General features: G+C 35.7%; 4 protein-coding genes across 5 annotated transcripts in view; 1 reads left to right on the forward strand and 3 right to left on the reverse strand.

The window, feature by feature from the left end:
* The first annotated feature begins 94 nt into the window (after positions 1-94).
* On the forward strand, positions 95-2062 carry LOC105209094 (probable dolichyl pyrophosphate Glc1Man9GlcNAc2 alpha-1,3-glucosyltransferase). 2 transcript variants are annotated; one of them, XM_011179286.3, is made up of 5 exons: positions 95-268; positions 336-990; positions 1046-1311; positions 1376-1486; positions 1541-2062. In XM_011179286.3, exons 1-5 carry the CDS (start codon positions 201-203, stop codon positions 2040-2042), a joined length of 1602 nt encoding a protein of 533 aa, XP_011177588.1. In that variant the 5' UTR covers positions 95-200; the 3' UTR covers positions 2043-2062. The 2 variants fall into 2 exon arrangements, with proteins under 2 accessions (XP_011177588.1, XP_028894071.1); XM_029038238.2 differs by having other exon boundaries at positions 347-990.
* Positions 2014-5612, reverse strand: LOC105209091 (matrix metalloproteinase-25). Its single transcript, XM_011179285.3, has 10 exons — positions 5309-5612; positions 5085-5237; positions 4705-4901; positions 3693-3854; positions 3333-3622; positions 3107-3276; positions 2771-3003; positions 2598-2701; positions 2404-2529; positions 2014-2348 (listed from the first exon to the last, which is right to left on the reverse strand). Exons 1-10 carry the CDS (start codon positions 5483-5485, stop codon positions 2014-2016), a joined length of 1947 nt encoding a protein of 648 aa, XP_011177587.1. The 5' UTR covers positions 5486-5612.
* A 1962-nt stretch (positions 5613-7574) lies between these two features.
* Ilp7 (probable insulin-like peptide 7) lies at positions 7575-10790 on the reverse strand. Its single transcript, XM_011179294.3, has 3 exons — positions 9385-10790; positions 8090-8253; positions 7575-7986 (listed from the first exon to the last, which is right to left on the reverse strand). The coding sequence occupies exons 1-3, from the start codon at positions 9501-9503 to the stop codon at positions 7823-7825; spliced, it is 447 nt and encodes a 148-aa protein (XP_011177596.1). The 5' UTR covers positions 9504-10790; the 3' UTR covers positions 7575-7822.
* Positions 10791-17015: 6225 nt separating this feature from the next.
* LOC105209110 (allatostatin-A receptor-like) overlaps positions 17016-27734 on the reverse strand; it is a 54653-nt gene continuing 43934 nt past the window's right edge. The window contains exons 7-8 of the mRNA XM_054231096.1: positions 22145-22300; positions 17016-21910 (exon numbers count right to left, since the gene is read on the reverse strand). Of these exons, the coding sequence (XP_054087071.1) occupies positions 21806-21910; positions 22145-22300 (261 nt within the window). The 3' untranslated portion in view covers positions 17016-21805. The remainder of the gene's footprint in view (positions 21911-22144; positions 22301-27734) is intronic.

Here is a 27734-nt window from a genome sequence, read left to right on the forward strand (position 1 = left end):
AATTAGTTTGAAAACCAGAAAAACCTTTCGATATTCATCTTAACCACATTCACAGGCATTTTCTTACAAATATTCTATTGTGAATGGTTTATGTTTGTTATCAATGGAATAACAACTCTGTAACAACCGGCTTTATTTTCTTATTAGTTGGCAAATTAGAAACAAATCACCTAATTATCGTCTTATCAGGTTCTCCTGCAATGGCGGGACATTTTTGGACGATTTTTGCTATATCTAGCGCAATTAAAGTATTGTTAATACCATCACCGTAAGTTAAGCTCAAAGTATAAACCAATTTAAAGCTACATTGTAATACAACAACAACTATACCTCAGTCACTCTACAGATTTCGAAGTGCACCGAAATTGGTTGGCTATAACGCACTCACTACCCATTAGTAAATGGTACTATGAAGCTACTAGCAATTGGACGCTTGACTATCCACCATTCTTTGCGTATTTTGAATGGCTGCTATCTTATCCTGCGTCCATTGTGGACCCACAAATTGTTGGTTTAACAAATCTCAACTATGCTTCCACGGCCGCAATTTACTTTCAACGTTGCTCGGTGATAGCTATGGATCTAGTGTTTGCTGTTGGCGCACGACGTTGTCTGCGTGCCTTAAAAATACCACAAAAATCGCAGCAATCCTTTGCAGTGGAAATGCTGCTTTTGTTTAATGTTGGATTGCTTTTTTTGGATCATATGCATTTCCAGTATAATGGTTTCTTATTTGGCATACTACTGCTGAGTATAAGCTATTTGTTGGAGGATCGTTTTCTGCTCTCAGCATTCACATTTGCCGCATTGTTGATGTTCAAGCATATATTTCTTTATATGGCGCCTGCTTTTGGATTCTATCTACTCAAGTTTTATTGCTTAGATAAGAAGTGCGCTAAAAATGCAATAATTTGTATTGCCAAATTAGCAATTGTGGGGTTAACACCTTTCGTAGCTGCTTTCGGACCCTTCTACAATCAATTGGATCAGGTGCGATTTTATATGCTTCAAAAAAGTACAACAAAATTAAATTAAACATTTTCAGGTTTTTAGTCGCCTATTTCCATTCAAGCGCGGCCTAACACACGCTTATTGGGCGCCAAATTTCTGGGCGCTATATAATACTGCCGACAAAGTTGCTGCCAAATTGTTACGCATGCCAAATGCGATGGGGCCTTCAACCACTTCCGGTCTTGTACAAGAGTTTGTACCACAGGTTTTGCCTAACATAACGCCGCGCATCACATTTGTGTTGACTTTGATCTTTATGTTGCCAATCACGACAAAACTCTTCGCCAATACGTCAAAACGGTACTTCACTCTTTGTTTAGTTCTCTTTGCAAAATGTGTAAACAAATTTCAATTCATTTAACAGCGCATCGAAAGATACTTTTCTGCGTGCCGTTGTTGTTTGCTCCTGCTCTGCTTTCATGTTTGGTTGGCATGTCCACGAGAAGGCTATATTAATGTGCCTTTTACCATTGTGGTAAGCCATTTTTGGATTTATACTTTCATTTCTACAGTTTTATCAACTTTTCAGCTTACTTTTCTTACTCGACTCGAGAGATGCGAAATACGCCTACTGGTTAAGCATTTTTGGTTACTACTCGCTATTTCCGTTACTCCATCAACCATGCGTGTTGCTGCTGCGTTATGCGCTTTATTTAGCCTATATAGCATTCATGTACGGACAATTGGTTGCTCTCTACCCAAACGCGCGTAATACAAAGATGCATCTGTTGGAACGAATTTACGTAGCCGTTGGTGTCTTACTGCCCATATACGAACACATCATAAGTCCACTTTTACATTTAGACAAAAAACTACCATTTTTACCGCTACTCTTGACATCACTTTATTGTGCTTTAGCTGTTACATACTTTTTCATACGTTATTACTTACATGCATTCACTTCAAATACCAGTGAGCTTTCTAAAACTACAACTAATTTTAAGTCCAATACCAAAACTCCCGAAATAGTTAAAGCTAAGGATAAGTCGAAATCAAAGTTGTTCAAGTCAAAGCTGAAGAAGGCGCAATAAAAGTAACTGTTGTATTGTAATTTCGTAATGTCCTCCTTGTTGTTGCAACACAATGCAACCAAGCGCTTGAAGCGCGTCTGGGATAACCACGCATCGGTCGTACGTTGGCGTTGTCATAAAGCCAATAAAGATTATCTTTGAAGAAATAAGTTTTGCCATTGTTCAGCGTCGCTGCTGCATCAATATGGCCAGGGATGCCGCGCCAGCGTCGCATAGGCTTTGGATAGCCAACATCCAGCATTTTCAAATGATCATTATAACGCCAAAATCGCTCGCCAGCAAACAAATATGTGAGATTGTTTTTAGCTGCAAGTGTAATGAAATATGAGTCAAATATCGTTAATTAATCACGCAAACTTACGCCACAACATAACAGCATCAATTTGTGGCACATAATCAATCAAGTTTTCTAACGGTAGTGGACTATTGTCGATGAGCGTTGGACGCTTGTTGCTCTTTGCATAGCTGAAAACCCAATATTTGTCACCTAGTGTAAAAGGTAAGATGAATTTCAAATTCTTGGTAAATAATAATAAAGTAGATATTGGTGAATACCTGTAAAAAATACGCCGGCGCCATCGTAGCGCTCATATGCAGCATCAATATGCTTGACATCGGCCGGTAGAAATGGAAACATTTCATAAATGCTCAGCGGATATCTGGGAAAACAAAAACAAATATTTCTTAAAAAAGAGCAGAGAAGAAAATTTGAAATTAGCTTGCAGTACCCGTTCATAACTGTATAACGTGGCGTTAACTTGTAGACATATTCATTCTTGAAAACGTGTACCGTTCCATTTAGCACGCTCACGGCATCGAATTTGCCCAGACATATATTTGGTAACTTTGAAAGTTCCGGTTTGGGCCATAAAGTAGGCAGCGTTGGTATTGGTGGTAAATCTGTACTGCTTGTTGATGATGATAGTTCCGTTAGTTTTGTAGTGCTGCCAGCGAAACGGTTCTGTAAAACAGAAAGAAACACAAAAATTAGTTTTTTTTTCATTTTTTTAAGGTTTATTTGAGTGGATCATTAAGCTACAGCGGTAGGCCTTCCACTTACGTACTTTATGTTGTCTTACAGTTTCGTAATCGTCTCGGAAAGTGGGCATTGTGCTCTTTTTTGTCTGTGTAGATCTCTCCTTTTTCTCCTCTTGTACTCTGGGGGTTGTTACCGTTATCTGCGGCTCTTCGGGTGTGATCACCACATTCACATCATCTTCCAAAACTTTAGTCACTGAAATGTGAAGCTTGTTTAAAACATATCTCTACTTAAAACTCAATAATTCTCACAATATATCGTGTACATCGCCAGCGTGTCATCATAATCGAGTGTTGTACCCGCTCCTGGACCTTTATAGTATGGAAACATAATTGAGTTGTAGTGTGGTGAATGCGCCAAACCCAAACTATGCCCGATTTCATGCGCTGCCACTGCAAAAAAGTCCACACCTGTCGCTAGATCAGTGGAGTTTTCTTTCCAGTTTTCATCCTCATCGAAGTGTACGTCACCACCCCAAGAACCCATTTCATAGGGATAGAAAGCATGCGCCAGTATATTGCCAGATCCATCGAATGGAAAGCTGTATCGAAAAGTAGAGTCATGAGATTTAGTTTTACTGTTATTTATATTTTAGATTGTTTCTATAGCACTTGTCTCCGTGGTATCGTGTGCCAAAGTATATGATTATATCGGCATCGGTGTTATTGACGCGTTCGAATCTAAGTCCACTATATCGGGCCCATAGCTCTAGAGCTCGCGCGATGTCACGTTCCACTTGAAATTTCGGTATTTTCCGGGACCAATTGCTGATGCTGGGAAAAATATTGAGAATTTAAAAATTTGTAATAACGCTGCTGTGAGTTGTAGTGGCGTTTGTGTATTGTGTCATCTTTCTTGTCTAAGCAGACTTCAGCGGTCAAAATTATAATGTTGCTTGCTACTCAGGAAAAGAATAAAGAATTTTGTGGAAAGGACGTGACAGTCATGGGTTAGGTAAAAATCCGGAGCCAACTGACGAAGGAAGGAAGGATACTAGAGGATCGTCATTTATAAGACTAATTGTGTATACCATTTTGATAGGAAGATCGTTGATGAAGTATCTAGTGGATACGATCTTCTTCAGTTGAACTCTGCTCTGTGTTCTCTGATTCCCGGGTATATGGGATCAACTATCGAAGCTCAGATCAATAAGCTTTTAGAAGGGTTGAGATCGAGCGAATCCTGAGGAGAAGGGAGAGTTACCGAAAGCTGAAGTTTGAAGAGATGCAGGTTTGGACCTCCGGAGAAATAAGCAACACGAACTGATTGAGAACGAGCTTGAGAGAAACGTGGATTAGAAACTGGGATGAAGAGAGCTTGAGAGAAACGCAAAGTATAAGTTAGGGCGTTATAGGAATCGACACAGTGAAGTTGATTCCTCACAACTCTCCTGGTTTTCCTGTTTTCTATAGGTTTATCTGCTCTTTCTTACAGATCTTACAAAAGAAATTCTTAATCGTTTTGAGAACGCAATTATGTGATCTTTTCTGGAACAATAGATTTGGATTTTGCTGGGGTTTAATCCCGCCAAGTTCTATAGCTGTTTACTTTTTCTACTTCGAGTCATTACTGGTTTGTTTTCCACGTTTACACAAACACCACTTCCCTAATAGACATATTTACTGGTAACGTAAGCGCCGTTTCTTCCAAGTAGGCGCACCGACCACAAAACGTTTGCGCCGCATACGAAAATCACTTCCTTCGCGTGACTCACTCCTTCTGTCTCTGATGCTTTGCATATAAGAGCGCTGTGTACTGCTTGTCAGATAATAGGGAGTTCCTTCAATGTCAGGGACGCCGCAGCGTGGCTTGTTGAAGAGCTTAAAAGTAAATAAAAGCTAAAATTAAAACGCTTCTGATGCGCATATTAAAGTAACGAGCTTGAAAGTGCCATTAAGTTCACTCAAGTCACACACGCTTATCAATATCAGCGGCGCTAATTGCATGTTTTATGTTGGTGTGATTGCTTTTATGTGGTGCTCGTCGTCGTCGTTTTGTGTTACCTCCAATGTTTGATTGTCCAGCTCGCCCGTCTGATTGAGCGCACCATATTTTTGTACATTCTTTATAGCTTCGATAATCGCCGACTCATGATAAAGTGATTCCGAATCGCTGGGATTGGCCTCCAAGTAGCCAAAGCGACGCATAAAACGTAACTAAAATTAGAATACAATACAATCAGCTGTGTTGTAGTTGTTCCCATTCTTATGATTCTTGTTTTGCATACAATTTCCGGTGGCGGCACTTCAATGTTCCGTTTTTCGCGCACATCCGCTTGCTGAGTAATTTCTACAGCCATTGTTGATGTTGTTGCACTTATTGAATCTTGTATATTAGCTGGCGCTTGCCGCGTCTCCCACGCTAGCATCAAGGTTATAATCAGCCAAAGCCAAAGTGACGTCATAATTTTGAAATTTATTTAAACACTTCCGTTTAGCCGCACGCACGCACAGTTCCGAACGAGGAGAGCAGTTTTTCGCAACTGATTCAAGAGTGCGTCCAGTCGATGGATCGGCGTGGTCATTTATTTACTTGGCGCCGAGCGCTTATCATCAACGCGTGCGTAAGAATATAAGTAAATTTTCGTTGTGTATAAATGTGATGGCGTTGAAGCAAGCTTGATGAGTAGAGGCGTGGCTTGACAGCGCAAGATATGTGCTAGCGATGAGGACTGTGTATGTGGTTTTAATTCATAAATCGAGTGAAACTCGCTGGAGCTCATCGGCAACCAGTCGTTAAAAATATACTATAGATTTGTATATTTTTGTCAACTGAACAGTGAGTCAACGGGCTCTCTTTAATGGGCTTTTAAATTTCTTTAAGATAAGCAAATCTTTTTATAATCCAGTAGTGGATTCTTTTAGCTATCGAAAGCAATTTTCCTATTTTAGGATCTTTCAACTTTTTGATATCGGAAGACACTAAGCACCTTGCTGGGGACTAAATCCGAAGGATGCGGGCGAAAATAAATCGAAGCTCAAAACATATATATTTTATAACCTTCCGAGCTTCAGAGCACTGTACTAAAGTTCTGGTTTGAATATTCCAATTTGATTTTCGTTGCAGCATCATCAGTCTAGACTTTATCATCGGTAGACCTATGCATATTCCACTAATGCATTGATTAATGTATGAAAAGCTCGTAGTTATGAAATGAAAAAGCCATTAGGGTTGTTGTTGAGACTATTATCCAATTGGAGGGTAACCTTAAGTCTAGTTGTCATTGAGAATATCTAAAAGGAGACCCAAGAAACGAGTTTGTTTCGGCAGGTTCGGACCATATAGAGAGGGGTGTTAGTTGAATTGAGCTCGTTGAGTTTGCAAAAATATGGGTAGTGTTATGCGGGGACTCGTTGGGTACAGAACATATGTTTGGTCTGGATATCTAGGAATTTAGCCTTCTACAATATCCAAAAGAAGCTGCGATAGGGCTATTATGGTCTCATGTGATCGGTTGTGATATCTTTATTCTGGATAGCAACTCCTTGTATTTATTCATGGCGTCCAAAAGCCATGATTTTCGTATCGACGTCAACAGCTACGAAGGGTGACTTTCGCATCTTAATATTGTGCTATCATGAGATAACCTGTATATGTAATAATCTCCTTTTCCCCTTTTATTTCCTTAGTACTCCATGTATTTTTTGCCCTTATACTCGCACTTTCATTTTCTGTGCCTCTAATATTATTATTTTTTTTTGTTGTGACGACCACTTTCGGGCAAAATTAATTTTTCGCTCCAGTGGCCCTTAGTGAGATCAAATTTAAATTTTTTTCACGCGTCCTATTTGTTTACCTGTTTGTTCACCTAAATATTGCTTTTAGTAGAGTCCGGTTTTCCCTTCTCAAGGTAATCTATGTCGATCACACCTTATGTATCATGGAAAACGAAACGCGGTCAATAGAAGAGTTTCCATACCTTTGCCACCTTTTGTGTACGACTGGATCCATAATTATTCAATGGTCATGATATGATACAGAGACTTCTTCGGATTCTGCTTACAAAAGGATTCTGCGTCAAACACTGCTGCCAAACGGTTACACGACAACCATTGATTTCTGATGAATATTGAAAGTCCGTGGATCGTTTTTTGACCGTTGTCAACGAAGTAGAAGAGTCTTCATATCACATGATATCTGCGAGATATCCGTGCCAAAAATAAGAATCGATACAAGGACTACGATTCCGATTCCGATTCAGCTGATGATAGTAATATTTCACCGCAATACTATCGCAATCAGATGGAGAAGCTAAGTACTTTTCGACCGTTTTCGTCGTCTATATGAGGTTGTATTTAAATTCGTATATAGTACGGCAATATATGAACTTGTTGATAGAAAAATTAAGCCTGAATCGAAAGTACCGTTTGCAAAGTTACCGATTTTTTCTACCCTTACCTACCAAACCGTCTTTTTTACTGCAATTCTTGGCCATTAGATAGAAAACAAAATATACTCCTTTTATTTAATGCAAACACAACAATTCTTTATACATACATATATTTATACAGTGCGTACATTTAACTAGGAGTATTTAGTATCTATAATATTTTACAAGCATTTCGTCAATATTTTATTTTAATTTTTTCTATTCAACCATATTTACCAAATATTTGCCTACACATATTATTTCGATTCCACCTTTACACGCTACTTCCTCTTCCTGCTCTTGCATACATTTTTTTCCGCTATAGTCTAGACCTCAATCCACTTTGCCAGCCGCTTTGGTTTCCTCCTCATCTCAGTAATGATTGCGTCGCTTGTTCGATGGGCAATACTCGGCGTACTCCTCCCAGGTGCAGCCAACCTTAGTGCAACACTCATTCGTAATCGACGGTGCACCGGCACGTCGTGTGCGCAGCATCGTGTTGACATAGTCCAATTGTAGCCAAGTGCGTGCGATTGCTAGAAAGAAGTTTACGTGTTTAAATTTCGTCTATACCGTATTATACCATTTTGTGTATATTATATGCTATAATAGCGGTTAAAGTGTTGACTCTCCACTTACGTTTGCTCCTTTTCTGCATTGCTTCAGCATCCGTGCGCTTGCGATTGCGTCGTGTCAACCGATAAATATCCTTCTCACAAGCCCAATACAGTTGACGTATCAATTTGTCGCGACAGCGTGAGTGTGTCTCCTGATGCCAGACATTTTCCCAATCCGATTGTGATCTATAAAAAGTTAATTTACTGAATTAGATAGCTTTCTCCAAAAGTTTCTAAAAGTTTTAAATTGTCTTAAAACACTTTTAAATCTTATAAGCAGATTTTTCTTGTCAGAACCAGTTTCAAAGGTTTGTGGAAACAAATTTTGGAGGTTACGTACTTTTCTTGATACGTGAATTAGTCGTCCCCCAATGTATTATCGCTTTGTTCATACTAATTTTGTTTGGTCTACAATTATTTTAAATTTCTCATTTATTGACGATTCTTTATATCCACATCGACTCAAAATCTCTCTCTTCTTCATTCGGTATTTACACTACATTCAGTTCAACTTTTTTCCGTAAGCTGAGCCGATCAGATTGCAATCGGTGACCAGGGTCTGAACTATATACGTTACTTTCCTTTAAGTAGAGATAATCCCAATTAACCCATTGTAGACGACGAGCTCGAATTGCCACGTGAAACAAGGGTGACCCTCGCGCAACTTCGTTCTGGATATTGTAGCAAGTAAAACTCCTACTTATTCAGATTAGATCCTAACATATCGAAAATATGTCCTGCATGTAATGAGTACTGCATGCATGCCTAACGAAACCGACTTATCTAACACCGCTCTCCCCATGGTACGACTCTGTTCAGACTTCTCGTTCCGTGGGCCTCCTATTAGATGACCTCGATGACAACTAGATTTATGCTTTCTGTTTCAACCAGGATCTGCATAATCGTTATAATAACAACAGCAATAGATCTGATGCTTTTCAAATAACTAAATCGCACGCATATATGTTTTCACAACCCATCTCAGCACACTTTACATCTTTACAGATACGAAAATCTTATATCAAACATATATTTATTCTAAACTTAAAATAAATATTACATTGGGAACCGCGTAAGAGTTTTTGGTTCCACAATCATTCTAATCCAATCGCATTGCAGTTTCATGAACTAAAAACAACCTTAGATATATTTACTGCATGGATAGTACGTCAATCGGAGCCCAGCCCTGGAGCTACCCTCTAATCTTGCCAATTCGGCATTATTCGATGCAGTACAAACATATCTATTGAACCGGGATGACTATTTTATTTCCACATTATTGTTCCCTAAATACCTCGACTCTTTCAACAATCTTACCTTTCTCGAAATAAGAGCTCCAATCCCTCCTCGGTATGTATGGAGTCCACTTGTAGAAAACACAGCAACAGACAGGACAGAAGCACACTGCTATTCAAAATACTCGGCGTTGGAATCATTACTACGCGGCGACGGAGCGTTTTCTTGATTCCAATTAAACTACACTTTTAGTGAGAACCAAAGTCAAAAGCACAAAAACTATTGACAACAACTTCAGCTTGACACTACAGCGCAGTTCAATTCACTAAGCGGACACACGCTGCGCCGAACGGATTGGAAGTGCACAACTGGACGAGTCAACGGCAAGGCGAAAACTGATTCTCCAACCGGCAGTGCGACAGCGTTTTGAATTGTAACTGGCAACCCATACTCCGACCGGATATGCCAATTGCGCAGGTTGCCTGAGATTTAAAACACCTGCATTTCGTTGCACGGGAGTTACAGTGTGTGGGTGGCGGCTAGGACCATATGATATTTGAAATTACGACTTCAGAAGACACGTAGTTGGAGCATTGTTGCTATTGTGGAGCGCATGTTAATTTTGGCTTCGTTTATTTAATTTTATAGCTCTTTGTATATCATTATACTTATGCGCCAACCAACACGCGTTTACAGACATACATATCCACGTATATGTACATATGCACATAGAAACATATGGCTTTGCGGCTTTCAACCGATCTAATGAAGATATATCTAACACTGGCACAAATCCACTCCGGTGTATCTCTTTAATTCAGTTGTTGTTGTTGTAGTGCGGCGTAAATTAGACACTGATAGGGTTGTGCTTGGACGCTAGCACTTTCATTTGTCTGTATGTATGTCCATACCGTCGTGGACCATATGGAAAAGCGCAAGCAATGAATTCATTTGTTTTCCCCAACGCGCAAATATATGCGAACGCATACAAATATGCTCACATCCATACAGACACTCGCTTCTAAATATACTCAACCCATTTGTGGACCAACCATTTCATTGTTTTCTAATAAACACCGTAAAAATCTGACAGCACGAGCGTGTAAGCGTTGTTCATTAACTCGTCGCGTCGGCGGTGTAAGTTATTGTATCGCCATCCTACAAGGAAATTTTTTGTTCAAAAGTAGCTATGAAGTACTCGGCTGCAAAAATCTTAACTTTAGAATCACATCAAATTTTGGGCCGAAAATCAACAATATTACAAGTTTTCTCGTAGAACTGTAATGGCTATGTCTATACTATTTTATGTAATTCGACAGAAATCCTCTTGAGCTCTGTCTGTTCCTAATTTGAAGGATTCTTAAAGGCTCTAAGTTTGTTCTTAGTTATGTGACAATTTCCAGAACTTCAAATACCCCAATTTTTATCGTATTCCGTAAAACCTTACGACGAGAAATATATATAATTTTACAGACAGCCAAGCGGCTTTAAAATCACTAACCTAAGGATTTCCTCTAAAATGAAATTTAAAAAGAAGGACATAAGAACTCTAGTTGGAGTTCTAACTGGTCATTCTCTTATAGGAAGACATGCCGTCAGACTGGGGTTACCAAGCAATGACTACTGTAGAAGCTGCCAAAAAATAGAAGAAGAAGATACTGTTGTGCATCTTTTATGTGAATGCAAAGCATTGTACAAGAAAAGATTCACAACAATCGGACACGGTTTTCTAGACGATATCTCGGAAGTTGCGCACGTTAAACTTGTTGAGCTGCTCAACTTTATAAAAGCCACAGAGTGGTTCAAAGAGGACATTGTAGTGTAAGGGGCTTCAGTCCCGGTGGATTCACAATGGGCCTCCTAAAGGCCTAGGTGCGTCATCTGACAACCACTTTACCTATCTGCCCTACGTGAATCCTTCCATTGAACTTAACGGTCGAAAAAAGAGAAGCCGATGTATTTAAATAAGTGTTAGAAGAATTTCGGATACATCGTACTAGGGTTCTAATAGTCTAGCTGGATTTCGAAGATGTTGGAACAAATGAGTAAGTTTGAGAGAATATGGTGGGATGAGGTATATGAAAGAAAGCTTGGTCCTCTCCGGGGTATCTGTAGACGAGATTCTAGATGGGTACGAACTTAACAAATTGAGAAATGTATAAACCGATATACGTTATAGAAATAATAAGGATCTCAAACGACAGTAAACAGTTTGATTATTTCTTGGCATTTTTAGTAATTTCAGAATATGCCTATAACGTATTAATCGACCGAACTTTCGAAAATCCGAAATCACCCCAATATGTTCGCGACTGAAATCAATTTTTATATTAAAATAAATATTTTAATTATTTTTTAACTGAATAACACTTATTTCGCAAAACTTCCCGAGCAAATTAGCAATATTGTCAAATACAACAATTCTCAGATTTCAAATAATAACAATAGTTAGATTTATATCAGAGATTTGATAGGAATGCTCATAACAGGTGATATTTGAGTGATTTTGGAACATATCGTGTTGCTATCCGATGATCTAGAGATCAGTAAAGCTTAGGAAACAATCCTAGGAATAGTTTGATGTGACCCAATGAAACTATTTCGTGAATCAGATCTTGTTAAGTTGATCAAGCAGGACCGCATTTTTCTTCTAACTTCTTTTCTTGTTCACTTTTTTTCTCAGTTAGTGGAGAGCTACGTATCTCATAGTCAGATCTCTACGTTTTAAATCGATAAAACTTTAAAAATAAATCTAAAGTGATAAGTCTTCAAGAGAGTTCTATTATCTAAAATGATAATCCATATTAAATAGAAATCAAATGCTGAGAACATCTACGAACCCGAGAAAATCGGAAATATATTTAAGGAATATTTTTAAAAGCAATCGGACGATATCTCCTGTCATCAAACAAACAGTCAGCGCACTCGCGTCTTGGCTCCCACGTCACTGTTGACAGTCATAACTTTGAAGTTGTAGATAATTTCGTTTATCTGGGAACCAACATTAACAACACCAACAATGTCAGCCTTGAAATCCAACGCAGAATCACTCTTGCCAACAGGTGCTACTTTGGACTGAGTAGGCAATTGAAAAGTAAAGTCCTCTCTCGACGAACCAAAATCAAACTCTATAAGTCGCTCATTATTCCCGTCCTGATGTATGGCGCTGAAACGTGGACGATGACAACATCCGATGAGACGACTCTTGGGGTTTTCGAGAGAAAGGTTTTGCGCAAGATTTATGGTCCTCTAAACATTGGCAACGGCGAATACCGCAGACGATGGAACGATGAGCTGTACGATTTATACGACGACATTGACATAGTTCAGCGAATAAAAAGACAGCGGCTACGCTGGCTAGGTCATGTTATACGGATGGAAGAAAACACTCCAGCTCTGAAAGTATTCGATGCAGTACCCGCTGGAGGAAGCCGCGGAAGAGGACGACCTCCACTCCTGTGAAAAGACCAAGTGCAAAGTGACCTGGCTTCACTTGGTGTTTCCAGTTGGCGCCAAAAAGCAAAAAGGAGGAATGAGTGGCGCGCTCTGGTGGATTCGGCTATAGTCGCTTAAAGCGGTTCCTACGCCAAATATATATATATATATAATCGGACGATAAAGGACGTACAATTTGGAAATGGGAAAATATTTTGGACAATGAATTTTATAATATTACTCTCCTCATTTGATAAAACAATTGTTGTAGAAGCTCAAAATATGCTCCATAAGCGTTCTGGTTACTAAGATGCAACTGTTCTGAGAGCGTGAAGTCGGCAAATAATTTTATTTTCAATAATTTTGGTTCAAGTTTTCACTACAGGGCATCTTCAATTAGCCAGAGGGTTATGTTGACACTCTGGCGTTCAACGACGACGTCAGCAACAAGTTGCAAGCTTATTAGCTAACCAGCTTATATTTATACACACACACCTCTACATGGTACTTGCTATGAAATCTTTGTTTGCTTTGGCATTAGCCTGTTTATAAATTCGCATAAATTGTACAATATTTGTCGAGTTTCATTGTATTCTTGGCAACAACTCCCACAACTACTGCGCAGCTTGTTTATCGTTTAACAGAATGCATAGTAAATATGTTAAACAAAAAATCCACAAAATAAAATAAAATATGAAACACCATTCACACTCATTCGCTTGCACTCTAACTCGACCTGAAGTACACACGCACAAACGCACGGGTTCAATTGGCCAATTTGTGCCGCACAATGACGCACTTGTTACGCCCGTCGTTTATGCGCCTCAGCACCTGAGCTGAGCGGCTGCAGTCGCACCGCAGCGGGAGCGCCACCGCCAGCGCCATTTCAGCGGCGCAGCAAAAGCACTTTAGTGAGGTTATGTTTTTATTTTTGTTACTTGACTTTCTCTCGCAAATGTTTGTCTATGCCGTGAAATTTCGAACTTGTTCAACGAGTTGAACTGAACACTCGCAGCTGGAGCACCTAAAGTGCCTTTTTTAACGCATATTGACATTTAACCTATTTGCATTTTGAATGATGGCTTTTTAAAATGCTTGTAAAAAGGATAAAATGCACTTCAGACAAATTGAAGAGAATTGAAGTGTTATTGCAATTTTTAAAAGATTGTAAAAACACTCACTTTTCATTTTGGTGAAGGTTTATTAAGTATTCAAAAATTTAGTGAATATTTTGTGACAGATTTGAAGCAATTTTTGAAACGCTCATAAATGTGTGTTTTTATGTGTGAATGCGCAAATAAAAGCGTGTTGTATTAGTTCATATGCAATTCCCTGAAGTTCTCGTGAATTTGTAATCTCTTCGAAGAATTTATTTACTGATAAAAAGTATTTTTGTTGTAGCCACAAAAAGTATTTAGTAATATTTGACGGTTTTTTGGAAAGCTAAAAAATACAAAAATTTTAAAAATTAAAAAATTTCAAGGAGTTAACCTATCAAAAATATTTCCTTCTATAAGAGCTATAGTTAAACCAATGGCACTTAAATAGTAATTTTTTGGTATTTTTTGGTTACTGAAGCATGGCTCCACTTGGACTTATTTCGATAAAGAACAATTTGAAAATTTGCATAGTTACTAGGTTTTTGCTCTAACTTTTCGTCCGTGACTTTTTCTCACTTTTCATGATCCTATTTCTCTACGACTGCTTAAACCAGCTACGAAATAATATTTATTAACTTCTTTTGTAATTTTGGTTTTCACCTTCGATTTGAATTATAAAACACGCACTTAGACCTCCAGAGATTTTGAGAGTTAGACGAGATTATTTGTATATCCAGAAGAATACTATGCTAAATTTGCCATAAACTACTGGCCTTAGCCTTAGTGAAATCTCTGCTGCATATCAATGTACTGTCTTGGAATCGCTTTTAGGTAAAAAGAGAAATCATTATTCATGTATTCTTAGCAAAAGCATCACTTTATAGAGACCGGAGGGATAAAAAATAAATAGAATAAAATTTAAAAATCTTTGGGAAGAATTTATAAGATCTTATATCAATATATCAGGTCTGTTGTTTAAGACTTAATGCCAAATCCATCTTCGGAATCAGATTCTATTTTGTGCCATGTATTCGGAACTGCTATGCCAGTGTTTTAATAACTTGAAAATCACTGCCCAATCGTGTATTCGATGCTCTTGACTCTGACAGTCGAGGCAACAAATATAAAATGTGATGTCCAGCTTTATATTTTAGAAACCTTCAGCCTAACATTGGAAAATCTCCCTCTAGTAGATTTACATACTGTTTACGAATCATAAAGAGGCTGATGAGAATTAAAAACATTTTTTCGTATTTCAGTGATTTATATATAAATACGAATCCATAAATTTTTGAGGAAAAGCTTTGTTGAGCTTTAAGCTGGCCATCCACAGTTGAATTTGTTCGACGAAGTGTTCGCTGTACTAGAATTACATTTGCTCACTAACGAGTACCAACATTTCTTGCTAACACCATTTGTAGAAAAGAGTAAATATAATATGTTGGCATTTTCACTGCCATCCAGTGTCAAATTTATTCTCATGAACACAGGCAAGATAGAATAATCTATATTTTCTCGATCAAAATGTCGAACACAAAAACTTAATACGAACACTGATATTAACGATAAAAATTCTGTAGAAATAAACAAATTCAACTGTGGATGGGCTGCTTTGAGGGGTTATATAGTATGTTGAAGTCGGTCAAAAAATCGAAATTTTTTTTATTCTTTTATCTTAAAGTACGTTCTTAAGAATGTTATATCCAATTTTTACAGAGATTTAAGCAGTCGTAGCGGAGTTATAGAGTTTTGTATCTTGCTCCGCTACACTAGACAAAAATGTATTTGAAACTTTAAACTCGATTGTCTCGAAATCATGTTTTTTCCGAAAACGTCGTTGCGATGACTTGAATTGCCGAAAGAGTTTTGAACCGATTTGAATTTTTTTTAATTATTCGTAATTTATTTGCCGTGTCCTTGAACGATTTAATTTTTTCGTTTAAATTTCCATAACAATGTTATGAATTTTATTTTATTTATATTGTAGAATAATACATTTCATCAGATGAAAAAATTAAACTTTTTTCGTAAAACCTTCCAGTTTGCAGAATTTTTTGTCTCATTTCAATTAATCGTTCAAGGACACCACAAGTCCCCATACTAACGAAATTTGTTTGGTTTTATGCTTTCAGTAGAAAGTTTTGATGTTCTTGAGCTGATTTTACAGATTAGACATTGTACTACACAAGACGTCTACCAATAATCTATAAAAATTCGATTTTTTGAGTTTTCTTTCACTGATTTCTAATCTAATTTGTGTATACATATTTAGTATTAGCTTGTAGTAGTATTAGTATAGCTGTCAGCTATAAGTAAAAAAAATATAAAATTGTATATTTTAAGGATTCAATATTTGGGAACTTAGGGCCTAATCAGCGTAGTTTGTTTGGTAACAACATTAACTGTTTGAGAATTTCAATATATGCCAACTAACGAAAAAATTAGCGCCTGAAGGTATGCTACCGCGATGAGCCACTGCTGGTTTTTGTCGCAAACTCGTATAATTAAATCAATTCCATTTTTTCGTTTTGCAAAATATTTTTATTAATTAATTATTTTGAAAGAAAATTTCAACATTTTTATATATTTTTATAAATTCAATTGCAACTTAAGTTTTACGTTCAAATTTATGCTTACATTTCACACACGTCGGCTACACCAATACATACATATGTATAATATATATGTAAATACAATTGTGTGTGTATGCAAAATTTATAAGTGAGTGAAAGTATTTGGGTTACAATTGCAAAACTAGTATTTTATATACATATATATGTGTGTATATTAATCAATTTCGCTTTTTGTTTACAAAATACTTAAACTACATAATAATTAACTTTATTCATGTGTGCTTGTATATATGCATGTGTGTGTGTGGAAGAAAAATAATAATAAATAGTTGTAAAATTCCTTAATACTGCTAGTTGCAAACTGTAAATTTTTATGTGAGATAAAATTTTTTTTATTTAACAGCTTTAAAGTGAAATATGTACATTTAGCAATTTTATTTGATATATACAGATTTTGTTTTTTTTTTTAAATGGTATTGTGCTTATTATTAATGTTATCTTTTATTAAATTATTGTTATTTTTCATTATTTTTATTGTTCATAATATTTATTGAAAGTTAAACATTCTTATAAATATATTTATCTCTTATATTCAGTGAGTTTATATTGTATTTTTATGTATATATGCTATAATAATCTTAAAATTATTATTTTTGAATTATTTATTATTAGTTTATTAATTCGATTAATTTATTTTATTAATTTTTGTATTCATTTTTGTTAAACCTACTCGTATTTAATTCTGCATAAATTTTATTATATATTTTTTATTTATTTATTTTTTTAATACAATATAGTTTAATAAATAAATACAATACATTTGTATGTATATGTCTTCTAATATATTTCTCTTTGGTATTAGTTTTGTTTTTCTGCAAGCTAAGTAACAATCCCTTACAAACGAGCTAAAACTACCTACATACTATTTTAAAATCTAATAAATGTCACAAATAAATATTTTTGCATTTCTTCAATATACAGATTTTTAATTAATTTTAACTCTAGTTTCGTCGTTATATATTCTTCTCATTTGTTACCAGATAAATATTGTTTTCATTTATTTGTATTTTTCTTTGTTTTTGACACTACTCAAAATGCTTACTAACGCTTTTGCATTTCTAACAATTCACATGCTTTCAAATATTCCATAGTATTGTGTCTGTATGTACAGTTAGTTTATTGTGTGCCAACACCAAACCTTACGAAAATACAAAACATATTACATACTATCAACTTACTTGCCTAATGTAACAAAATACAATATGAAATCCCGTCGCCTAGGAGACTTTTATCTGCTGCCTTTCTACAACTAACAACAAACGCAATAATATTTTATCTTTTGTACTTACGCAACTAGGCATATACATATACAATACATATCAGAAATGTATATTTTATATATTTAGTATAATTAAATTTTACAGCTATTCTGTATAGTTTATGTCTTATATTTCTATTAATTAGTGGTAGTAGTAACTATCAACAACTAGGACTCTCGCTTTATGCTTTGTACATTATTTTAGTTTGTGTTTATGTATTTTCGTTGAGCAAATTGTCGATTGATACAAAGGGTTCATAACTCGATCGAAAAATTGGTCGTACTTATTTGAGTTACTAAATTTTTATGACTTACTCAGAGAGCTTATCCAAACCGGGCTTGGGCTCATTAGTCCGGCTTGTTCAGGCAGTCTGAGTGGCCATTTGGAGATTGTGAATATTTTATATAACAAAAAAAATATTTCAATCCAACCAAAAATTGTTTAAAAGTTAAAGATTATGTAAATATAAGTTAAAATAGCTTTCTGAAATGTCGAAATTGTGGAATCGTGTTTACCTTAAAAAATTTATAATAAAACTCTTTGGAGTAGTTGAAGTGATATATAATATGATATCAAAAATATATAACAAACTCGGGCTTATAATTTCCCTATCTTATTTAAAAGACTCCCAAAAAACATTGTCTTTAATCTTTAGTGGTATCAAACATACTTTATCGAAGGTTTTTGATCTTCACATAATTAGCCGAGACCGGGAATATGCCTTTATTTGTATGTAATATGTCCTCAGCAATGCTTTCAAGTTTTGAATTTCTGAGCCTAGCTGTTAGCAGAAGCAATTACCATTCAATTTAATTTATGGAAGTAAATTTTAATCGAAATAAGTGATGTCAAGCTTACTTTAGAACATTTTTCTAGGTCTTTATCTTTATCAATTTCAATCAAAAATCAAATTCAATCCAAATTTTTGATTTCTTAACTTAAATTGAAGTCCAGTCTTTTTCCATTATTTACTACTTTTCCACAATTATACTATCCCCTAACAGGCGCTACATCGAAAACAATAATTCTTTGAGTGTTGAAATTTGTTAGAATGACATAGTCGATGCTTCTCAGAGCAAATGTATATAAAGTTTACTGAGTTCAACGTCTATGAAGCTCGAAGTCTTGTACGCTTTCTTATTATATCAAACCGTATTCTCTACCATTATCTTCTCTAAATCAATATAAGAGCGTCAGCATATTTCTTTTGACAACTTAGAATTAACACATAATTGTGTTGATCCCTTTCATTTTGAGAAGTATTCGTTGATTTACTTATCCTTTCACTCTCTTCGTTTGAAGGTCTAATATTATATTTTTGAATGAATATCAGATTAACGGGGTTATTTCTGTTTTTTTTTTTTTATTTTTTATTTACATAATCTCCATTCCTATTCCTTTCTTTTTCGTTGTCTTACGAAATTCAATTTTTTCCCCTATCTATCCTTTTATATTACTTAAGGCATACCTAAGGTAAGATCATGTAGGTATGACGAAGATCTTTAAAGGGCAATTATCTTACTTTGATACTGGTTCTTTGGAAATCTACGAATCGGAAAATACTGGTATAAAAACCTTATTTAAACTGACATAACATAGTACAGAAATAAAATGTTATCTCTCTAAATGAGGTATCCACTCTTACTTAATGAATTCAACGGCATAATAGCGTTTTTTGACAGCCAAATTAATTGATCAATTAAAATTTTTTATTGAGAAACCCTTTTTTGCCTTTTACACTGCCGGCTACTCGATAATCGATCAGCTGTTATATAATTTTCTTTTTTGCTTTTCATAAGATGTTGGTAAGTTTCATCAGCTAATTGATATTTTTAGCAGCGACATCTACTCTAGCTTTTTTTATAAAAAAAAAATTGTCTTTGTCGCAGAGTTGCATTTCATTTTCAAGTCGATTAAAATTCAATTAAAAACAAGAAAAATCGTTAAGTTCGGCCGTACCGAAGCTAATATACCCTTCACAGGTGCATTTCTTTTAGTAACTATGTGTTTAAGCAAATCTAAAGACTTAAGAAAAAGTAAGTAAAAAAAGAAAACATTTTACTAATTTTTTTTAGGCGGGTTGTTTGCTAGAAACATTAAGGTTATATAGTTAACCGATCTGAACAATTTCTTCGGAGATTATATTATTATGTCAAATCCATGTCAAATTTCGTGAAGACACCACGTCAAATGCGAAAATTTTCCATACAAGCCATTGATTCCGCTCGTTTTGTTTGTAAGGCAGCTATATGCTATAGTGAACCGATCTGAACAATTTTTTCGGAGATTAAATAATTTCTATGAACAATAACTCACACCAAATTTCGTGTAGATATGTAGTAAAATGAGGAAGTTTTCCGATCGCTCAGTTTGTATGTCAGCTATATGCTATATTGAACCGATCTGAACAATTTTTTTGGAGATTAAATTATTTCTATGAACAATAACTCACACCAAATTTCGTGAAGATATGTAGTAAAATGCGGAAGTTTTCCATACAAACCCTTGATTCCGATCGTTCAGTTTGTATGGCAGCTATATGATATAGTGGTCCGATATCGGCAGTTCCGACAAATGAGCAGCTTCTTGAAGAGAAAATAATATCTGCAAAATTTCAAAACGATATCTTAAAAACTGAAGGACTAGTTCGTATATATACAGATAGACGGACAGACAGACGGACATGGCTAACTCGACTCAGTTCAACATACTGATCATTTATATATGTATATACTTTATAGGGCCTCCGACGATTCCTTCTGGGTGTTACAAACTTCGTGACAAACTTAATATACCCTGTTCAGTGTATAATAAATGTAGATTTTATTTTGAATGGTAAATCGATCTTAATAAGCGTTTTAATCGAGCAGAGGCCGGTTAATTGATCAATTAGCTCCTGTCTAAAAACGCTATAACCTTGTTGATTTGGCATGTAAATTTTTGACAAGTGAGCAAGGTTACAATAATGCGAATGCCATAGTGGCGAATCGAACACGGCCATTACCACAAAATCCTGTCAAACTGTGCTAAATTATTTTAAAATTACAAAAGAAAAAACTTTCTAAGGCATTAAAATGTTAATTAAAATTAAATTAAATGTATATTTATTTTTTAAACAAATTTCTGGTTTGTCTATCAATCGAGAATTCGCTCACAAATTCGCATTTCTGTTTTAATTTTTTTATTTTCTTGCAAAGCATACATTTTATCACTAGACTTGGCTATACAGCTAAGCTGTTTCCGCACAAGTAATTTAAATATTATATACGATTATTATTATTATAATTTTTAGTAGTATTATTATACTTTTTTAATATAGGAATAAAATGTTTAAGAAACCGATAATTTGGAGCATGCATTCGTTGGTTGCTCGTTGGGGGACGTTGGGAGGGCCATGCCGCTGTTGTTGTACACACTTATAACGCTTATAAGCACTATATATTATAGTTAAATCTCTAGTCTAATGCTATGAATACAAGCACAAATAATTGTACAAACATACATATATATTGTATATACATACATATATGCAATAGTTTTAGTTGCTGCTTATACAAATCAAAATATCTGCCTGCCTACCTGCTGCCTACAAATGCAAACTATGCGTACATGCAAATGTAATAAATAAATCAATTCCGCTTGGCTGCTTTGCAGCGCATATGACACGTACTCAACGACATAAATACATACGTACACGTGTGTACTTAAATTTCTCTGCATTTGCCAGTCTCAATCCACCTGTACATTATTTCTAAGCTTCACATCAAAAGCATTTCTATCGCACACACACACACACAGTTATCTACATGCATGCTTATATGTGTATGTATGCGTGCAGATTCCTTCAATCAATTTGTTGCGATAATAACGACCTCGAGTGTATTGCCGCTTCAGCAGCAGCAGCAGCAGCAGTAGTTCAAGACCATCATTTGCAACAGTGCCACCACCACCACCTGTGGCTTGCCACAGCCATAAATGTGCCAGCATGTTGTTGCAGCTGCACGTTTTTCGGTTTACTTTCGTTGCCTGCTACCTGCTGCACCTCGCTGTCGGTTGTCATCTCTCCATTGCTGGCTTATAACATCTCTACATTGGAAGTACCGTTGCAGTTGGTTGTGCGCGTTGTCTTGGTGATCTGCTGGTTGTTGATTATCGGCGGCGGAGTGCCACACCAAACCACCTGAGCATGCAAATACCATTAGTTGAGGCGTAAAGCAAGACAAAAAAAGAAGAGAAGGAAGAGAAAAAGAGGGGGTAAATATATAGTGATAGTATGTAAAAAAGCGCCGTTATATTAGATGTGAAATTTGCATCAAATTGCATTTCCCTGTCTATCAACTTTTTTTTTTTTAATTTTTTTCAAGTTTTTTCTGTTTTTCTGCTTTTTGTTTTTACACTCGTTACTAGCACTCACCTTCCGGAATGCTTTGCGAAAATTGTCCGACAGGAATGCATAGAGTATTGGATTAATGCAGGAGTTCGTGTACGCCAGTACGTGTGAGATGATTTGAATAATAACCGTTAGATGCGTGGATGCATACATATCCAATGCCTTCAAAACGAGTATGACCTGCAAATGAAGGAATGTTAGGAATACTATATATAGCATAAGTACGATGTGTATATACAGTTAGTTAGTAGTAGGATATTGTGGTAAATATGAAAGGGAAATATGTGGCCACATGTCAGTTGTGTCAGTTTCAGTGTGGCACAGATTCGATTAGCTTCTCGAGCAGGTGTTGCATGTGCCATATTAGCTACTTTGGCATATCAAGTAGAGATAACTGGCAGTATGCTTATGTAGTACTCGTAGTAGAGTCACATATGGCTTAAGAGTTATATATAAATGGAGATTTCATAGATTACAATTCAGTTATTCAACTTCTGCATCCGAAATTCAACTATTTTGATTTAATTTTGCTATAAAAAGTTCTTATAATCCACTTTATAAGAGTTTTTATTATTTAATAGCCTTTTCACACAGGAGCTAATTGATCAATTAGTCGATCTCGCTGATTAAGATCGATTTACCATATTTACCATTTGTAATTATAAATATATACGTTCTTTGTCTGCAAGCTGTTGTTCACCATACACGACGGTAGATATACATGGCTGCTAAATATAGCAATTAGCTTATGAAACTTACAAACTTCTTATGAAAAGCAAAAATAACAAGTGAGGAAGGGCTAAGTTCGGGTGTAACCGAACATTTTATACTCTCGCAATTTATTTATTTAACTTTATTTATATTATGTAATACACAATTTGACCCACATATTCGTCATATATATTATATAAAGTCCATTGAAAGTAGGAAACCCTAATATTAGGTTAGAAGCACCGAGGTCCTCATGTTCGACATATGGGGCCTTGGAAACATATGGTCCGATTTTGGCGATTTTAAGAATGGGGCTGCCACACTATAAACGTAGTATTTGTGCAAAATTCTGCACCGATATCTTCACTAGTGCATACTTTATATATTGTAAAGTAAACAATGCAGATCGTCTTCAAAGTTCTGGTATATAGGAAGTAGGCGTGGTTGTGAAGCGATTTGGCCAATTTAACAGCATTGAAAGGTAAGGAAACTATTACAAACCAAGTTTCATTGAAATCGGTCGAGTAGTTCCTGAGATATGGTTTTTGAACCATAATTGGGTGACGCCACGCCCATTTTCCATTTTGTAAAAAAATCTGAGTGCAGCTTCCATCTGTCATTTCTTATGTGAATTTAGTGTTTCTGGCGTTTTTCGTTAGTGAGTTAACCCACTTTTAGTAATTTTCAACCTAACCCTTGTATGGGAGGTGGGCGTGGTTATTATCCGATTTCAACTATTTTCATGGTGTGTGGTGGGGTACGTAAGAGAATCGACTGCAGAAAGTTTGGTTTATATAGCTTCATTGGTTTGCGAGATATATACAAATAACCGATTTAAGGGCGGGGCCACGCCCACTTCCCCAAAAAAATGCACGGACGGACAGACGGACGGACAGACATCCGGATTTCAACTCCACTCGTCATCCTGATCATTTATATATATATATAACCCCATATCTAACTCTTTTATTTCTTGGTGACACAAACAACCGTTATGTGAACAAAACTATTATACTCTGTGGAACATGTTGCGAGAGTATAAAAATTTATAACAGCTGATCGGTTATCGAGTAGCCGGCACTGTGAAAGGCAAAAACTGATTTCTCAATCAAAATTTTAATTGATCAATTAATTTGGCTATGTGAAAAGCCTATAACTTAACCATAAGCAAAGATAAACCACTGCTCATTTTGAAGATTGAGTTTTTTGGAGCTTACTTGGTCTAGCTTCTATGGCGAATAAAGTGATTTTTGTCCGTCTGGTTCATTCTACATCTATATCAATCAATATCGGAGATACATTGATAACCAAGAGCGATTCAATTGAGACGATCCATACTTTTTTCCAGATTCCTTACAACCAATAACATTATTCTCCTACCTCTGGTTAACTTTATATATATATTGTATATATCGGTCCCTCCGACATAAATTTTAACAAATTTAAATCAAAGTGTATTGCCTAATACAATGAGATTCTACAACAAACTATATTCAAGCCCATTAGCTAATATTTAAAAAATAATTTCAGAATTATCTATTGGTCTCTTCTACTCTAATTTACTAGAAATACATATTCCGCCTAAATGTAGGTAACTCTATATTGAAATATGTCATCAAACGTTCTTCTGAGACACCAGTTTCATACCATTTCCATATTGCCCTTCATCATATTTATTAGCTACTATGTTTTATTGCCCATATTTCTAAGTCGATTAGCCAAGAATATCCAAAAAACTTTTCCAATTTAAAAGCTTATTCAGCTTACATAGACGAGCGCTCAAGCGTTAAGGCAGCTGTCTGCTGTCAACAGTCGACAAAAATCTGTAAACTGAGCTGTGGCTGTGTTGACTGGCTGCCTTGCTGCCTTGCTGCCATAGTCTGCATCGCTTGTCAGTGGAGTCACTGAGGCGTTGAGTTCAGATTTTACTTGCGGCGAGCGACCGAGCTGCAGCAGCTTGTCAGCTCATTTTCACACTTGCACTTTCACAGCTCCTCTGATTTTACTGACGCCATTTGCAGTGAAATTTTGTTCAACGCCTTGGGTTATGCAATATTTTTTTGAAAAAGTTCTTCTATTTCGGCATTTTTCTTTTCGAAAATTTCATTTTACGTATGTATGTATGTGGTTTAAGCTTGATGTTTTGATTGACAATTAAATTCTTTAATTTTATTTTTCGATATTTTCTTCTGTGGTGTCGGAATAGTGCAAAAAATTGTCTGAAAAACCGCATAAAATGGCAGCGTGTGTGTATTGTGAGGCTTTTTGGTAAATCCTTTGGTTGAAAATTTAAAATTAATAATTTTTAGTCTAAAAGCTTTTACTTGCTAATTGTTTCTGTTTACATATACATATGTTAGCCTTCATTTAAGTGGCTAGGCAAACAGCGAATGCCATTGTCTTTTTACATTTATACGTTTTTTTTTGTCTGTGTTAAGTGCCTTTGTTTCTGTGAATGCATTAAATATTTTCGCTATCTAGGGGGAAATTCTATACATATCATAGCATATTGGGTCTTGGAGGCTCTTATATAAATTTATTTCCATAAAAGCCCATATCATATGAGTGGTTATAGGTAGTGTTGGGTGGGGAAATAGCTTTATGCTTGTATAGTATATGTAGAGATGGTCTTATATTAAACCCTTTAATTAATTAGTAGTAAATTTTTCTCTATCACATAAATGGTTTGCTCAATATTCGTGCCAATGAATGAGACTACTCCGAACACTTGGTCCACTAGGACGGGTATGTGAAATGACGCTGATGAAACGAATTATAGTGTTCTTTTATTATTTCAATAATTTCTCTTAATGACAAAACTCGGCTTCATGTCGCAAGACCACTATGAACCAATTTGGAAAACTGCGGCTAGGAAGTTTTGTTTATCCGCCTTATAGTTCAGATCTTGTGCCTTCTGCCTTCTATTTGTTATGATTGATGGAGAAATATCGTCAGAACTATGTATCATTGGCTTGATATTTTAGATTCAGATGGGTTTCTTATATAATCGTTCAAATATTCAGTATGTAAATTTCGCTATTTCAGTATTTCGCTATCTTCATTGGTTCCTTATGTATATATTATAAAGTGAATGAATAAGATGGAGTTCAAAATTGAGTTACATGGGAAGTTGTCGTGGTTGTGAACCGATTTCATCCATTTTCCACACGTGTCATCAGGTTGTCTAGAAAATATTATATACCGAATTTCATTCGAATCGGTCGAGTAGTTCCTGAGATATGGTTTTTGACCCATAAGTGGGCAATGCCACGCCCATTTTCCATTTTGTAAAAAAATCTGAGCACGGCTTCCTTCTGCAATTTCTTTTGTAAAATTTAGTATTCCTTACGTTTTTCGTTAGTGAGATAACCCACTTTTCGTAATTTTCAACCTAACCTTTGTATGGGAGGTGGGCGTGGGTATGTTAACTATTTTCATGGTGTGTGGTGGGGTACATAAGGGAACTGTTCTGCGGTCAGTTTGGTTTATATAGCTTCATTAGTTTGCGAGATATATACAAATAACCGATTTGAAGGCGGGCCACGCCCATTTCCTAAAAAAAATTACACACACATATGCCCCTTCATAGCGCGATCCATCATACCAAATTATAATTTACTTCAATTGCTCAATTTATGGCTTAGTTATAGCTCTTTATGTGCTTTCGGTTATCGCCAGTTTGTGGACACCTTCTAATGGTGTCAAGAAACGCTGTTCCAAGTTTCATTAAGTTATCTAAATTTTTACTCAAGTTACAGGCATTCGGATTTTGACTCGTCTCGTCGCTCTGGCCATTTTGATATATATCTAACTCGCTTAGTTTTATGACTTACAAACAACCGTTATGTGGACAAAACTATAATACTCTCTTAGCAACTTTTGTTACGAGAGTATAATCTGTCTATGAAAATGTAATTGAAAATTTTCGACTTTTAGATTGATTTATTAACCTTATTTAACCAAATTATTTTATGTATCGATTCGACATTCTTTGTTGAAAGCTTTGGTTTGGATTCATACCCACATATTTAGACAAACGACGTCAAATTTCAACCAATTTGAGAGGTTTGCCGGTGGTATGACATCCATGACGCTTCACACTCAAACTTGGCCACCTTATGACCCAGATTTCACTTACTGTTTCGAATTCCTGTTTCCCTAACTTTAATATTCACGCCAAGAAAGGCACTTCAAGTCTTCTGACGACAGGAAAAAGTATGTTGAAGTAACAAAAGTCAACCTTAGCCAAGGCTGAAACATCTAAAGAAGGATCATAATTGATTACTAGCCTTAAAACCTTTCTCAAATGCCCTCAAACAATACTGTGACAAAGCCCCAGTCTCCATACACGCCAGACAATGCTCCGTGTGACTTTTTCGTATTTCCAAAAATAGAGAGAACCTTAACACATAGGTCATCGTTTTACAAGAAAAATCCAAAGGCTGTCCAAAAAATAGAGTTTGTGTATAATTAAATGGGGACTATTTGGAAGGTGGCAACATTAATATAGATGAATAAATAATATTTTTTTTTGAAAATTCCCGTTATTTTTTGAATACATCTCGTAATACGCAACTTCTTGCTTGCTATTATTGAGCTCTGCTTTCTTCCAAAGTCAACAAATTTATATATTTGGCTTAATGCAGGTGGGTATGAAGATAACTCATTAAAACGGTATAACTATCCAAATATGATTTATACCAGTTGTTTGTTTGATTCGATGTTCTGAAAATTTTATCGAATTAAAGATAAGTTCGGCTCAGTTATAAACTTACTTGAAAGAAGAATATCAGAAAATTTTGTAAATACCTTATGAAAATATATTTTTGATATGTCAGTTAACAGTTTTTTCTAAGATGAATTTGCCATAAAATTCACAAAAGTATGTACAATAAATGCATCA

Source organism: Zeugodacus cucurbitae, chromosome 5 (genome assembly GCF_028554725.1).
Source record: "Zeugodacus cucurbitae isolate PBARC_wt_2022May chromosome 5, idZeuCucr1.2, whole genome shotgun sequence".
In the NCBI taxonomy this organism is placed as follows: domain Eukaryota; kingdom Metazoa; phylum Arthropoda; class Insecta; order Diptera; family Tephritidae; genus Zeugodacus; species Zeugodacus cucurbitae.

Excerpts from the sequence above, each read along its gene's own strand:
- LOC105209094 (XM_011179286.3), top strand. The coding sequence starts at position 201 with ATGGCGGGACATTTTTGGACGATTTTTGCTATATCTAGCGCAATTAAA. Across the intron at positions 1,312-1,375 it reads TTCGCCAATACGTCAAAACG|CGCATCGAAAGATACTTTTC; the intron begins GTACTTCACTCT and ends TTCATTTAACAG. Across the intron at positions 1,487-1,540 it reads ATGTGCCTTTTACCATTGTG|CTTACTTTTCTTACTCGACT; the intron begins GTAAGCCATTTT and ends TCAACTTTTCAG.
- LOC105209091 (XM_011179285.3), bottom strand. The coding sequence starts at position 5,485 with ATGACGTCACTTTGGCTTTGGCTGATTATAACCTTGATGCTAGCGTGG. Across the intron at positions 3,004-3,106 it reads AAACTGTAAGACAACATAAA|AACCGTTTCGCTGGCAGCAC; the intron begins GTACGTAAGTGG and ends TCTGTTTTACAG. Across the intron at positions 2,530-2,597 it reads CGCCGGCGTATTTTTTACAG|GTGACAAATATTGGGTTTTC; the intron begins GTATTCACCAAT and ends CTTTTACACTAG.
- Ilp7 (XM_011179294.3), bottom strand. The coding sequence starts at position 9,503 with ATGATTCCAACGCCGAGTATTTTGAATAGCAGTGTGCTTCTGTCCTGT. Across the intron at positions 8,254-9,384 it reads GAGCTCTTATTTCGAGAAAG|ATCACAATCGGATTGGGAAA; the intron begins GTAAGATTGTTG and ends AACTTTTTATAG. Across the intron at positions 7,987-8,089 it reads AATGCAGAAAAGGAGCAAAC|CAATCGCACGCACTTGGCTA; the intron begins GTAAGTGGAGAG and ends ACTTCTTTCTAG.